At 37.2% G+C, this 15516-nt stretch overlaps 1 protein-coding gene across 6 annotated transcripts in view; it reads right to left on the bottom strand.

The window, feature by feature from the left end:
• TBC1D5 (TBC1 domain family member 5) overlaps window positions 1-15516 on the bottom strand; it is a 583027-nt gene that overhangs the window by 140387 nt on the left and 427124 nt on the right. For all 6 annotated transcript variants that reach the window (XM_047875577.1, XM_047875576.1, XM_047875579.1 and 3 more), the window contains one exon: window positions 6556-6698. In XM_047875577.1, the coding sequence (XP_047731533.1) occupies window positions 6556-6698 (143 nt within the window). The remainder of the gene's footprint in view (window positions 1-6555; window positions 6699-15516) is intronic.

Raw genomic sequence — 15516 nt, 5'->3', positions numbered from 1 at the left:
GCCAGGGGAAGGAGGGAACCACATGAGTGACTTTATTTCAGTACAGAATAAGTCAGTAAAAACAATAGTGTGATGAGAGTATGGGTATTAATAAACTATTGCAGGAGTAATGGTTCATGATCAGATTTCCTTATCTCCTAACCTTTATTAATATACACAAACTTAATCCACATAATCCAGCAAAGAATTAAAAAAAACCCACTTCTTATAACACATAAGAAAGTAAACGTGATGGTTTTATTAAAATGTTTGGGAATTGTTCAGAAATGGATACCATGCATCTGTGGTAAAGCAAAAGTTTCATTCAAAGAACAGCCATTTGACCCCATCATTTCAATGGTTAAATTTTAAAATCTATATAGATAATGTTCATATTGTTATTCTTCCAATATGAAATTTTATTTATACTTAATAAAATCAAGGTAGGGCTTGAGGAACAGAATACATCTGTTAAAAACTAAGTATGAGATACTGACAGTAGCTCACTACTGGGGCAGAACAAGAATGAAGCAAGGCACTCGGATCCAATCCCAAGTTCTAAACTGCTTAACTGCGAAGGGCACTGGAATAGAGTGCTAGAGCCGCTGCACCCAAGGTAGACTGGATAGTTCAAAACCAGAGAAATTTATTGTCGAAGTGCTCTAGAGTACATAAGTCTGAAGTCAAGGTGTTGATGGGGCCATGTTCCCCCTCAAACCTGCAGGGAAGAATCCTTCCTTGTGTCTTCTAGCGTCTAGTAGGCAGGGCTTGTTCCTTCATAGGCTCTGAGGGAACATCTGTCTTTGCCTTTCTCCTAGTTTGTGGTAACAGCTAAAAATCCTTACTCCTTGGCTTGCAGATGCATCATTCCAATCTGTGCCTCTGTCTTCAAATGGCATTATTCTCTCGGTGTGTCTTTACATCAACTTTCCTCTTTGCATGCCTCTGGGCCCAAATTTTCTTTTTTCTTTTTCTTCTTTTTAAAAATTTTTAATGCTTATTTATTTTTCACAGACAGAGAGACAGCACAAGTGGGGGAGGGGCAGAGAGATAGGGACACACAGACTCTGAAGTAGGCTCCAGGTTCTAAGCTATCAGCACAGAGCCTAACATGGGGCTTGAACCCACGAACCGTGAGATCATGTCCTGAGCTGAAGTCCAACGCTTAACCGCCTGAGCCACCCAGGTGCCCCTAAATTTGCTTTTTCTTATAAGGACACTAGTCATATTGCATTACAGGCCCACCCTATTCCAATATGACCTCATCTTAACTAATTATATCTGCAACAAGCTATTTCCAAAAAGGTCATATTCTGAGGTACCAGAGGTTAGGACTTCAATATATCTTCAGGCCTCATTATCAGTGCTTGTAAAATCAGGATTTTAGACTAGATGCAGTGAATCTTAACCATTTTTTAGGTTATATATCCTTTTAAGAAGATGATGTAAATTATATGCCTCTGGCTCAGGGAAATGCACATGTTCACAATGTTTTGCACAGCATCAGGATGATCACAGGCCCTTTGAAGTCCTGCACTGAACCCCTAGGGAGCTGCCGTCACTGGCGGAAGGCTCTTTTAGTTTCCCCAAGCACACCATTCTTTGAGCTACAACTGTATCACCTACAGCTCCAAAAGAATGCGTGCAATGCCCATAGCCTCAGGTAGTGGAATTCATTTAGGATTTTTTGAATGAATGGGCTTGAAACTACTAGCTATAACTGAACATCATCACTCTGGATGCCCCAGGCAGTGCATCATGATTCAGAATCCACTGAGGTAGAATAAAAACTTGACACCAAAGTTCCACTTGGAACAAACTGTCCACCTTCCTCTTGTCCTTCACCGTGGCCTAAAATGTAAGCTCATTTATTAGTACTGCTTCCCACGCATACTGCCCGGTCCTGTTCTGTGTCCTCTTTCTGCTATTCCTCTCCCTCTTAATCTTTTTCTTCTGAGGAAAAACTCCTTTCCCTCTGGGCCCAGCTCTCTGCAACCTTCAGCAGTGAGGTGAGGGGTGCCATGGCTTCTGATATTACCATCAAACTTCCTTTCCCTCAAAAGTTCATGCCATACGTCTAAACCTTCATCATGCTCCTTCATCACTGCCATCTATGCACCATGATGGCAAGCAAATAGCAGGCACTTAGTAAATTCTGATTGAATGGTTGATTCTTTGATAAATGACTGAATAAAAGCTGTTTTCTTGGTCGTTCTTCTGCGTTTAGTTGAGGCTTTTAAAGTCTGGCCCACTGTGCTCCCTTCTACATCTTTTCCTACCATGATTCTTGGTGAAGTGTCCATAGAGGACCAAACAAAAATCCCACCTCCTGTACAATCTCTTGATCTCTCCAATGACTTACTTACCTTCCCTTTACCTAACTCCAACCATCCGGGTCACACCCATAACTGCTCAATATCCTCTGTTTGACCACACCTCTGATGCTTTGAAGTCTCATACACCCTACCTTGAATCCCTTCATACTCTGATTTCCCCACAGTCTTTTCCTGGCCATGCTTCCCTCCCTACACATTCCAAATCACTCTCTCAAAAATGCACTCAACACCCTCCACCCTTTTGCTTCCTTTCAGTTCTGCCTAATTCATTTGCATGTGGGCCTAGCTTGGAGCCTAGATCATTATCTGCTTCCTTTGTATGCCTGGACTGCAGTGTGTGGCTCCGAAAATCCTAACCTTGAGGCCTGGTTCTATTGCCCACTATTAGTCTCTGCAGGACAGGATCTTCAACAGCTAGACCAGCTTGTCCTAGTCCATGGTCAGCCATCTCTCTCACACTCCCCAGGCATTCCCCTAAGCTCCCTAATCCTACCATGCCTCACTCACAGCAGACAACCTTGCGTCCTCCTGTATCAGACATGCAATTCCTCCACTTCCCATCTTCTCCACCAATCAACTAGTTTACTTCTGAAACCTGCCTAGTGCCTTCATCCAGGACCTGTACCAACTTTTATTCCTGTTCCATAGGACTCCTAACATCGTTCCATTGCCTCTGAGCCCTTGTTTCTTCGATCATTTCACGCAAAAAATACTTATCAAGATTACTACATAACAGGCCCTGTTCTAGATGCTGGGACACGGTAGGGAAACCAAGACAGAAAAAATCCGGCCTCTTGCTGGGTGTTAGGGGAGTCGGTATGAAGAATAAACAATAAACAAAAACTTCAAGTAAACAGGATAATTTATCTTTTCATAGATCTCATCAATGGAACAGGGGGGGAAAACTAGTGTTGAACCTTGAGGGACCAACTTAAGACTGGTTGAGAAGTAAATCCTCAGTCGGTTCTCTCCAGCCTCCAGTGAGCTCTCGTCTTATTCTAAAGACAGCCATCCAACTTTCCTTGTCCCTCCACTAACCCCTACCTACATCTTTCTTCATCCCTGCTCTGCAGTCTTTAAAGATTACTCTACATGTGCTATCTCTACACACTTTCCTTTTTATTGATTTTTAAAGTTGAAACTGTAATACATATAGAAAGCAATGGGAACAACAACAAAACTATAGAGAAAGCTCTTATACTTCTTACCTGTCTGGTCACTCTTCAACCCATTGCAATCCAGCCTCTGCTTTACCACTCCACTAAACCATTCTGGCAAGGGTATCTGATGATTGTCCCCCTACAGGGCCAAGTGAATGGACATTCCCCCTTTACCTTATCGTACTCAGCACTCTCAACCCCCATTACCTCCCCTGGCTCAGATAACATAGTTTTGTGAGGTTACAACACAAGCCCTTTCTTCTCTGATGCCTTAAACACTGATGTTAAATGCAGAGTTCTACCTTTGTCTATCTTCTTCTATAAGCACCCACCTTAGGTAGGCTGACCATGTAATTCTTACGATCCTAATAGAGGGTCTTTGAGAGTACAAGAGGGCAGTATTAGTAATTATTACTCTTCATTAGCAGGTGTAAACCAAGACTGTCCTATACAAATCGGGATATATGGTCACCCTGCTGAGGTCACATGCAATATTATGGTTTTAACTAACACATACCTATTAAACATTTGTAAAACTAAATCTGTAGCCTTGATACTGACATTGAGCTTTGTTTTCCAAATCTTCAGGTTATGATTTCTCACAGATTGCATAATCAGTAGGGCCAAAATTTAATCATTTCCATTCTTAAAACATGCTAATCCTCATTTCCTAGCCAAGTTACACATATTACCTAGTCACTCAACTCCCCAAACTGGGGACTATTTTGGACTTCCTATTCCTCCTCACCCATATTTAGTCACCAAGACATGCTGATTTAATTTTGAAGACTTCTCTAATCTTTCATTTTTCCCTGAACAACTGTCATAACCTTTTATCTGGATTTCCTTGTTCTACTCTTGTGTCCTTTACGTCTGTTCTCCACAGTGCCACCAGAGTGATCTAACAATGATACTTCTGCTCTGAACCCTTCCGGAGCTCCCTATTATTTACAGGATAAAGACTTTCATCACAATCCTATCCCTGTTCACTTCTTTGGTCTCATAACCTGTCAATCTCCATTTGCACACTAATACCAAATTACCTGCAAACACACACACACACACACACACACACACACACACACACACACACTCCCCCATCAAGCTGTTTCTCACTTTTAAGCATTTGTTTATGCTGTCCCTTCCACCTGAAATTCAGATCCCCTTATTTAACTTGCTGACACTTACACCATTTTCTCTAGTCACTCACAGCTGACCCAGAGGGGAGTTCAGTACCTCTCCCTTAAACTTACATACTACCCATCCACACCTCAACCACAGCACTGGATATGTTAGTTTGAAATTAATTATGTCAGTCTTTCCTGCTAGTTGATAAACTTCTTGAGCATAAGGGCAATGACCCTAAAACTTAATAGTCACCCTATTTTTAGGAGATCTCATCCACTCTTATGGATTTAAACAAGCAAATTAAAATAAACTGGCCTAAATATTGAAAGGAATAAACAACTTCATTACTCCTGCATTTTTCCACATGTGCGCATATGTTTTATAACATCAGTGGAGGGACTGAAAGTGTGTAAGGGCTTCAGCGGCCAAAAATTCACCTGTTTTATGAAATTGATTTCAAAAAGTAGATCTCAGCATAGGAGACAGAATGATTAAATTACAAAATATACAGTTGTGATACACCAAAGTTAAGAGCAAATACTTAATTGTTTAAGACTACAGAAAATCAGAATATATTTCAACAGTTGTTTGCATTGGAATATTTTGTGAAAATATCCCAAACCATTTTTTTCTAAAAGAGTAAAACTCATTCCTTTTTTTTTTTTTAATTTACATTCAAAAATTCATACTACTAACTAATTCGGATGTAAATTTTAAAAAATAAAAAATAAAAAAAAATTCATACTACTTTAAAATGAGAGAGCAGTATTGAATATCCTAAAATTTAGTATCCATCAACACTACCCAAACATCTTTCTCTACTTTCCAGATGTTACCTCTTATAATTTCCATGTTCTTACATGATTAGCTCTGACTCAGAAAGAAGGAACTTTCCACTTTGTCTGTCAAAACCCAAACTATTTGACCTTCAAGGCACAGAAAAAACTCACAATTTTTAGATAAAATGTGGTGCTCCTGTCACTTATTCATTCAAGTAATTTTGGGGGAATTAAAAAAGTATAATCTAAAATTTTAAAGAATATTATTAGCGTTACCAGAGGCATAAGAAGAGCATCTGGCACAACTGGTATTCAGTGAGCAAATAAAGAGAGCCACAAAGCAATGGAACAGTCGAGATCATGAATGACTCCGAACAGTTTATGTTCTGCTGACAAAGTCCTACTCTTATGATAGTTTTTTTTTTTTATTTCCTATTTAATCATCACTCTGTGCAGTCTTTCCTAATTATACTTTGGCTTACAAATCTTGTTTTGTGAACAGTGATTATTTTTCTGAGAAGGAAAACAATTTGAGGTATTTCGGAATTTAAAACATGCTCTGGTATTTTCTTCAAGCTGAAGATTACAAGAGTACTCACAACAGACAGGCACTGGCTTTCCAGCTATGGCAAGCATCCCAAGGTAGATCTGATGAGATAGGAATACGTCTACCATTTGGCAATGTACTGAGAAATACATTTGGCCAAAATATAACTGAGAAGAAGTTAAAATATCTTTAAATGTAATATTTATTTTTTATTGGCAAGTTGTTGATACTACAAAAATAGCTCCAATCGCCTGATAAATATCTTTGAATACTCCCTACCTGTCAGAAGGTGGAGCTCTAAACATATCTGAAATATTGGCTTTTCATATGTGCTTTTCACAAATGTGTGTAATGAGGAGATTAAAGCAGGAGTAAAGTCTTTGGAAAAATAGTTCTGAAGAATATTCCAATTCCCTCAGGATAAAATCACCCACATCTCCCAATATGTACATAGTTAACTAACAAAAAAGATATTTAGCATGCTCCTTTGAAACTTCAATATATTACCTACTATAAAAAGGTAGGTATGGTAATTCAGAATAAAAGATAAAATATATTTAAAAGATAAAACAATTTAAAAACTCAGGACCACCTACTTGAACGTAGGCAAGGTCATTAACACTTACAAGCATCTCGGATGTAGAGTAACATGGCTATGAAGATATAATCAACTAAACTCAGGCTGAGGCCATCTGCAAACAAGGCATCCCAGACCACCAGAAGATCCTGCAGGGGGAACTCTCGTCCAAACAGTAGCCGGACCCACCGTCTGCAGAGAAACAAAACCAAAATTCAGAAAATAGTACTTTTGAGAGTAATATAAGGAAGAGTCATTTTCTACTATAACTGTGAAAAAAATTATAATTTTTTAACTGATCACACTGAGCAAATATTACATACTGAAAATATAATACAGTAAAATCCAAGTTTCAAGCTTTCAGATCAATTTTGTAATTTTATAACTGGGCCACAATCATTAAAGTCTATTCCTATATGTATAAAACACTAGCAGAATATTTGAAAAGGGTAGAAGTCTTTCATATTTAACAGAAATCCCAAACTCAAAATGCAAAAAGGACAGTGAATGCACACTGGTCTGACAGTCACATCATATGTAAGGTTAGGATTAAAAAATAGAATTTTCCAAAATTTTATGAAAACTACTGATTTTGTTATTGTTGTTGTTATTGTTGTTAACTGGAATTTTGCAAATGATTGTACGTACAACAAATTAACTATAGCTAAACAGAAAACTGCATTCTCACATTTCACTCTTTAAAATATTCATTTTAAAATTAAATGTGGGAAAAAACAGGTATCTTTATTTTGGTCAAGCATAGATAGTTATTTCAAGCAAAACAAATAGTGATACTTTATTTTTAACTTTAGAATAGATATACCTCATCAGTGAGGTTATCTTTTTAGGGATGTTCTAAAATACATGGCCAGGAAAATGGGACATCTGTGCTATAAGTAGACATAATCAGCTTATAAGAATACTCAACAAGGTCTGTATATAATTATATGTCATAAACAGTTATACTTTAAACTTTCAATAAATGCCTGTAAGCTATTCATAAGTAATTCTTACAAGAAAATTAAAATAATTCACTTTGATATGCTTTTATCCATTTACCTCTAATTTTATATAACACGGCTACACTTTCCTTACACAAGACTTTCTCCAGGAATTTCAGCTAGAATTCTATGTAGTTCTGGCACATAACAAAGAAACAAAAATTCCAAATTTTGAGTATTCCAAATAGTACAGAATAGAGGAAATTCTTTAAAAAATAGTTAAAAGAGATCACCTCTTTGCAAAATTAGAAACCAAATATAACCATCTGTGGGGTTAAAGTGAGTCCTCCCCGCCAAAAAATTCAAATACTTTCTTCAGGGAGTATTATATTTAAGGATGAGTCAAAGCTGTGACAATATAGTGTATAATCACACATATGTATCACAGTTATTAGGAACCATATGATCAAATACTTAAGTTTCATTCGTATTATCAAATTAATCAACAGATTAAATTGTATTTTCAGTTACATCTTAAATTATGATACTCAATTTTTCAGGAAAAAGATTTAAAGCCTAAGTAACATTATCTTTTTAAAAGTGTAACAATATCATTTACAATTTTTATCTATCTTTCAATTCTCACTCCACTGCTAATATGAGGTGTCTAAATATATATATATATATATATATTTTTTTTTTTTGTCTAATATTATTTGTAGTTATGTGGCTTCAGGAAAAATATTACTTCTCTACACACTTCTAACTCTTTCAAATTACAAATGCCAATATTTACTATTTTAAGAAGACAAAAGTATCTCTAAATTAAATAGGTTGCTCTTCTTGAAATGACAAAGAACCAATGAGTCTCACAAGGAGGATCAGGGGAACCAGAGAATGAGCAAATCAAAAAGCACCTGGATTCAACCATTTTAGCGACCTGTTTAAAAACAGGATCTTTAAACTGATAATTACATATGTATTATTAAATGAGTAAAACAGTTGGAATGTGGTCATTTATAGTTATTCAGCTGATACAACTGGAAGAAAAATTAATGAAAAAACTGGATTTAAAGTGTAACATGTTGATTGTAGTTGATAACACTGTATTGTATAATCAAAATTTGCCAAGAGAACTAAAATATCCTCACCAAAAATAAATGAATGAATGAATCAATATAATATGTGGGATGATGGATGTGTTTACAAGATGGGAAAAACCCTTTCACAATGTACACATACATCAAATCGTTACAATGTACACTTTAAATACCATAATTTTATCTGCCAATTATACTTCAATAAAGCTGAAAAATAAAAATAAATAAGAATTATCCTGGTTTGATGGATAGGCAAATTTTGTCATTTTTGAAATATAAAATTCTGACATTTAACTGATCCTTCCTGGTTCAAATCTGGATGCCAGTATAAAATTCAAGAATCACACCTACATGATGGCATTAGCTACACTTGAGGTAAGCATAAGCATAATGTATAAACTTGTCCAATCACAATGTTGTAAAGAATTACAGCTATAAAATGGTACTATGCCTTGAACTTGCTTCTTTCATTCATGGAGGTTATTTTAATACTTTCCTTATTTGAGTAAGCCTATTTAATAACTATGGCTGGTATTTCCTGGAAGACATTACTTTTCGTTAGCCTTCTTATGTGTAGAGGAAAAATGTTCTGTGTGTTTTTCCTGCTATCTCCTATTAAAAGCAAAATGACTGTTGAAAAAAGCTGACATCATCCATCATGCTACAACAGACATCATTTAGCAAAAAAAGAAAAAAAAACTGAGGAAAGTTAATAGATACCACGGAGAATACAATACTATCTCTTTGCCCCTTGCTTAAAGCTCAGTCCTCTCATTTTCTTATGGACAGTTGCATTGTTAGTTTCATCACAGATGGTGCTTCAAGAGCGAAAAAAAAAAAATTAGCCTCTCCTTTTAAAGAAATAAGATATACATTCCTATTATTTCTATAACAAAATGCCCAAACTTCTCACGCAACTTTCCTGCTGATTAGGGTTGTGTTAGCTTAGCTTCGGCAATGACACCCCACTCATGCCTACATGCAACCATCTCGGCTGTGGCACTGTCAGGAGGGACAGCTGTAAATATCTCACAATCTACATTGAATAAAACATATCATCAAAACTGCATAGAACGTAGGTCTTCAGTACTTTTAGATTCAATGTGTAATCTGTGATGTGCTGCTTTATAAATGTTTCACAGTGCTTTATTTTTGAAGTTTCACCTTGCCAAGTACACTGCTAAATAATTCCAGGGCAAGGACCAAAACGTGCATGTGTGCGCGCATGCGTGCATGTGTGCGTGTGTGTGTGTGTGTGTGTGTGTGTGTGTGTGAAAGAGACAGAGACAGAGAGAGACAGAGAGAGATAGATATCCAGAAAGTTCTTTGCAAAGAGCTCTGTACACTTTGCTAAGTGCTCTAAGTGTTTACCAAGGTCTTGATAAACTCACTGCAAAGCCACCTGTCATGCTACCGAGAGGCAAAGGTGTAGCTAAATTCAAAGTACAGGCAGTGATCTTGTTAGTGGCGGCATAAAAATAATTCAGGAAGTGGAAAAAAAAAACAGAAACACATAAGGAAAAGAATTTATTATTAGATGCCTGGCATGTTTCTTTTATATAAGACTGCTAGTAAGTTGTATATGCAAGGATATAAAATTAAAGCAAACCCAGTTTCCTCTATTTTATATGCGATTATAGGAAAATTAAAGCCAAATTCTCAAAATATTTAAGTAGTACTGTATGACTAATGGAATGCTTTGGGACCAACAATGACCTTATCAATAATTTAATCATTTTAATCCCTACTGGATTTAGTTCATACATATATTCACCACATACAAAATTTCCTGTGCTATTTTGGGCTTTCTTCATTGAGCTTAAAAGCCAAGGAAAAATTCCGTTCTTTATGGAATGAGTTACCAACAGAAATTATTTCAGTAAGCTTTTGTATTCTTAGAAAGGAAAACTTACTCGAAGAAATGAGGTCTTATAAAGAAGTCACTCCTAAAATTAACATGCTTTTATTGCAGTTAAAAATATTTAGCGTGAGTTTAATTTACACTTAAGGGTAGCATTAAGGCTTTCTTTTCCCCTTAAAGATAGCTTCAGTTTAATTGCTTGATACTATTAATCTTGCTTTAGGTATGTTACACCTGCAGATTGGAATGCTCATAATCGTACACATTTTATCACTTGTGATAATACAATAATTCACATTTTACCAGACCGACTTAGAATTAAAATCTACAAAAACAAAAAAGACCATATGAGGTATTAAATTTAATAATAAACCACCCAAAGACAGGACAGTTTCTATGCCTGCTCTTATAACACGATTCTCAGTTTAAAATTTCTGTGTAATTAAGCTGCTATCCCCAGGGGATCAGTAACTCCTGATGGTATTATTGCTTGGTGAATGACCCATGGAAACACCAAGAGAAATCCATTTTTTTAGCAGTTTATGAAAATGACCAATTTGAGGTTTAACTAAACATAGCCTTCATCCAACATGGCTGAGGTAGGTTATATGTGCAGAAAGAAACACATATCTATCTTCCTTTCCTTTTCTTTTTCCTTTAATGACCCTTTCGTAAGATATAGGTATAGCCAGCTTAGAAGAACAAGTAAAATTAAAAAAAGGTACATTTGACTTAATTTAACAAAAATCATAAAGGCATCTCAAGCAACCTGTGATCACCAAATGATAGCACTAGGTAACCATACTGGAACACAAGAGAACAAAGTCAGATTTTTGTTTAATGATAGTAATTTTGCTTTTTTGCTTTCTGTTCACCTGTACTTTTCAAAGTAATTAATTCATTTTTAAATAACCCATGCCTGGTAGAGGAAAAACCCAGAATCCAAATTCTGTATTAGAATCAGAGAAAAACAACAGCAAACCAAGTACTCCTATCTGTGGTTGGCAGCTCCTTGAAGAAGTTGAGGCTCTTCTTATTTGGGTTCCTTTGTACTCAGTTCTTTTAAAATTAATTTACCCTGAGTTTTCCTTTACATCAACCTGTGAAAATAGTCTTAAAATCAGAACCAAATATTACAGTTATTATAATTAGGGTCACAAGGCATTCTCATCTTTAATTCTAACTTCTTTGAAGAGCGACAAAAGATGGAAACCAAAATAAAGCATTTTTTCCCAATTTCACATTCTTCTAACAGTGCTGCAGAATATATCACTGGAAGCTGCTTAGCCTGTTTATTAATTTTTTTTCTTTATCTAGTACTATTTCAACTCAGTCCTCTTAAAAATGTTTGGGATCTGCATGTGTCACAGAAAGATTTGAATACTTCAAGTCCATTAAACTCTGCTTCAAAAGTAAAAGGAACAGAAACTTTGAGTTAGTTATTATCTTTAAACAACTCAAATGTGCTTTCTATGGGCTCCTTGTAATCCATGGGTTGAACCCAGACTGAATTTGGCTTTCTGGGAAAACATGTTAAACTTAATTTAACCCCCACAGGATATGTATGCAAACTGTTAAAAGTACACTTTTAACTTTGGGGAAATCCTCTATTCTTTTCAGAGGACAGTACATAGCCCTTTATTAAGGAAGGTTTCTTATTCCCAGAATAAGTTCCTAATAATTACCACCCATTCCTACTATAATTTATTCTCTTTGGCAAATGTTTGAAGCCATTTTGTCAGAACAACTGTAATACACCCTTTGCAAAAATAGTCTGAATGGAAAATAGAGCTGTGTATCTATGTTTTTCAGAGGTATAAGATGCTCACGGGAATGCTGAGCACAGAAGATGACTATCTTATGTTTAGAGGTTGTAAAATCTTTGAGTATTTTCTCTCACACTCAAACACACACACACACACACTCATATACCCCTTTAAAATTTTTTTTTTAAGTAGGCTCCATTCCCAATGTGGGGCTCAAACTCACGGCCTTGAGACCAAGAGCCACACATGCTCTGCCAACTGAGCCAGCCAGGCACTCCCACACCCCCCTCTTTTTTTTTTTAATGTATACGTGCTATTTGGTTTACAAGTATGGTATTTCAAGGACTGAGGAATTTTAGGATGTGTGATTTACCAGCAATTCAAATAAAGCTAGTAAAAGATGGTATTACTTCAATAGACATTTAGTTGTGTGAACAGGATGTGCTCTCTTTGAGAATTCTATTGTATATTCCAACCAGTATAGAGTTAGAATTTTAGCTCTACCTTGAGAAGACTATGGGGGTAAAAGTTGCTGAGAACTTTTTTTTTTTTTTTTTTTTACCCTATCACTTACTTGGGCTCCACTACAAGTGAGTACTACTGGGCATCTGCTTGAGAAAATCACTTGGAAGCCACTACTGCCTTATAAGAACAACATGAAGTAGGGGCACCTGGGTGGCGCAGTCAGTTAAGCATCCGACTTCAGCCAGGTTACGATCTCGCGGTCCGTGAGTTCGAGCCCCGCGTCGGGCTCTGGGCTGATGGCTCAGAGCCTGGAGCCTGCTTCCGATTCTGTGTCTCCCTCTCTCTCTGCCCCTCCCCCATTCATGCTCTGTCTCTCTCTGTCCCAAAAATAAATAAAAAACGTTGAAAAAAAGATTTTAAAAAAAAGAACAACATGAAGTATTAATGTACATTTGGTGGTCATGTCGGGAAAATTAATTTTAGGCTCTGTGAATACTAGTCTTTATTCACACTAGAGACTATTTTTACTTATAGAAAGTTTGTAAATAGCCTTTGTTCTGTCATTTTACCTCAGGAAAGGAAGTTATGACCAAATCAGTCTTCTAAAAGAGCATACAGACAATTGCTAAAAATAATTGCTCCTATCCTCCCTAATCTGAAACTCATTAAAAAGACAAACAAACTTGTGTTACTTTTATTTTTAATTGTCACAGACCATTTCAAATACCATTAGGATCTTAACCTCACTGAGTAACACTTTTCAATTTCCTCTGCATAAATCTCCTAATATATTTACACACATTGTTGGAAGAACTGACATGAGGCATAACACCAAGCGGAAAAATATCAGGATCTATGCAATTCAGGAAACAGGTAAGACCACAAGTCTGTTAGCTGGTAATATGTCATCAAGAAAGTCTGACTGAATTCATTCCAAAAAGGTAGCGGTGGTGCCGGATTCCTTTTGACCTCTTCTCACTTACCTATTGCTCTAAACACCCTCTGGGATTGGTTTTACTGGCTCTGTCCTCTTTCTCTTCTTCCTGATCCCACAAGTCGCCCTAACCCTGCCTGGCTGCTCAGAAGCTAGGACAGGTACTTCACTCAGGGCGGATGTTTGGAAGTTCCATTATCTACTGGTGTCACTGCTTCCCAATTACGTTTTCCAGAGGTGAGGTGCTGCTAAGCAAATTTGAGCTGAAGGGTTAGTTACTGGTAGTTTGGTTTGGCTTCATTCCCTTCTCCAGCAGATCACAAGCTCCTTGGGGACATTCAGTATTGGACACAAAGTAGGGTATTAACAAAGTTTATTAAATTAATATGAATTCTCCTCCCCAGTCAGCTCTTCTTAGCCAGGGGTCTTCTTGATCTTGACCCTACATCCTTGTTCTCTCACAGGTTTCCTAGCTGCTAAGTAGACATATCCCTAAGTTTTGTTTTGTTTTGTTTTGTTTTTTCATCTCTGTGGGGATCCCTGGATATGCACATTAAATAGTAAGTGATCACACCTATGTAAGAATTGATCAAGACCTCCTAAGACTTCCCCCTACATTTCCTGAGCTCTGGCTCCCTGCTTGCAAATACCTCACATGCTTCTGAGCTGGAACCTATAGTCTCGAAAACCTTGGTACTCTGAGTATGATCGTAGGACCAGGATCATCTCCTGGGAGCTTGTCAGAAATGCAGACTCCTAGGCCCCTAATATAATCTTATTGAAATCAGAATCTTCATTTTAATTTTTTTTAATGTTTATTTATTTTTGAGAAGAGAGAGACAGAGCATGAGTGGGGGAGGAGAGAGAAAGAGGGAGACACAGAATCTGAAACAGGCTTCAGGCTCTGAGCTGTCAGCACAGAGCCTGACGTGGGGCTCGAACTCACGGACAGTGAGATCATGACCTGAGCCGAAGTCGGATGCTTAACCGACGGAGCCACCCAGGTGCCCCAGAATCTTCATTTTAATAAGATCTCCAGGGGGTCAGTGTGTATATTAAAGTTTGAGAGCAGTGGTCTAGGTGACAAATTCCTGTTTCCTGTCCATTTTAAGGTGCCAGCTATCAGGCTCCTGAAAGCTACCATGCATTCATATAAATTGTTATCCCAGGAGAAAAAAGTCTTAAACTATTGAATGACTCTTCTAATTAGAGTAGTAGTCTCACACTTTAGCATGTATCAGACTAGCCTGGAGGGCTTATTAAAACACACATTGCTAACACTCATACTCAAACTTTTCATTCTGATTCTGAGATTCAGGTGGGGCCTGATAATTGGATCTTCAACTTGTTCCCTAAAGTAGCTGATGCTGCTGATCTGGGTGCCACAGTAAGAGAATTAGGACAGGCAATTCTGGTTTCTCTCTGCATCTCCTTAGCTCGGTTCTGGACGTGGGTCTTCAAATCATTTTACTCATGTGTTCAGTCACTGGATCAACAACCACTAAACATCTACTGTCTGGGACCGAAAGCACCCAGAGCCAAACACCTCTTAATATTCTATCTCTGTTAACATCTATATTCCCCCATAACCCCCCCCCCAACACACACACACAAAACACTATGAAAACATTAGCCAATAAAAAGGAGAGACATAGACATAGGAGACAGGGAAGCCTCCCAAAGGTTGGGAGAAGTTAGGCTGCTTTGATTTTTTTTTTTTTTTTAACTCTCAGTGTATTATAAGATGAAGAAATGCCAAAACAAGGCTATAAAAATTGTGACATTTTAAATGCTAACATTTACAAGTCAATGTTTTTTAAACATAAATTTACTATGATAGATAGATATAATCTCATTTGAAGCCAGAGTAAGCACTCTAAATTTGAGGCCCTCTGTGCTTAGTCTTGAGCTAATGGCTTTCCTGGGCCTCTTGTGATTGGTTC

The sequence above is a fragment of the Prionailurus viverrinus genome, chromosome C2 (assembly GCF_022837055.1).
Source record: "Prionailurus viverrinus isolate Anna chromosome C2, UM_Priviv_1.0, whole genome shotgun sequence".
Taxonomy (NCBI): Eukaryota; Metazoa; Chordata; class Mammalia; order Carnivora; family Felidae; genus Prionailurus; species Prionailurus viverrinus.
Note: the sequence above shows the minus strand (reverse complement) of the source record. Positions and strands in the feature narration are given on the sequence as shown.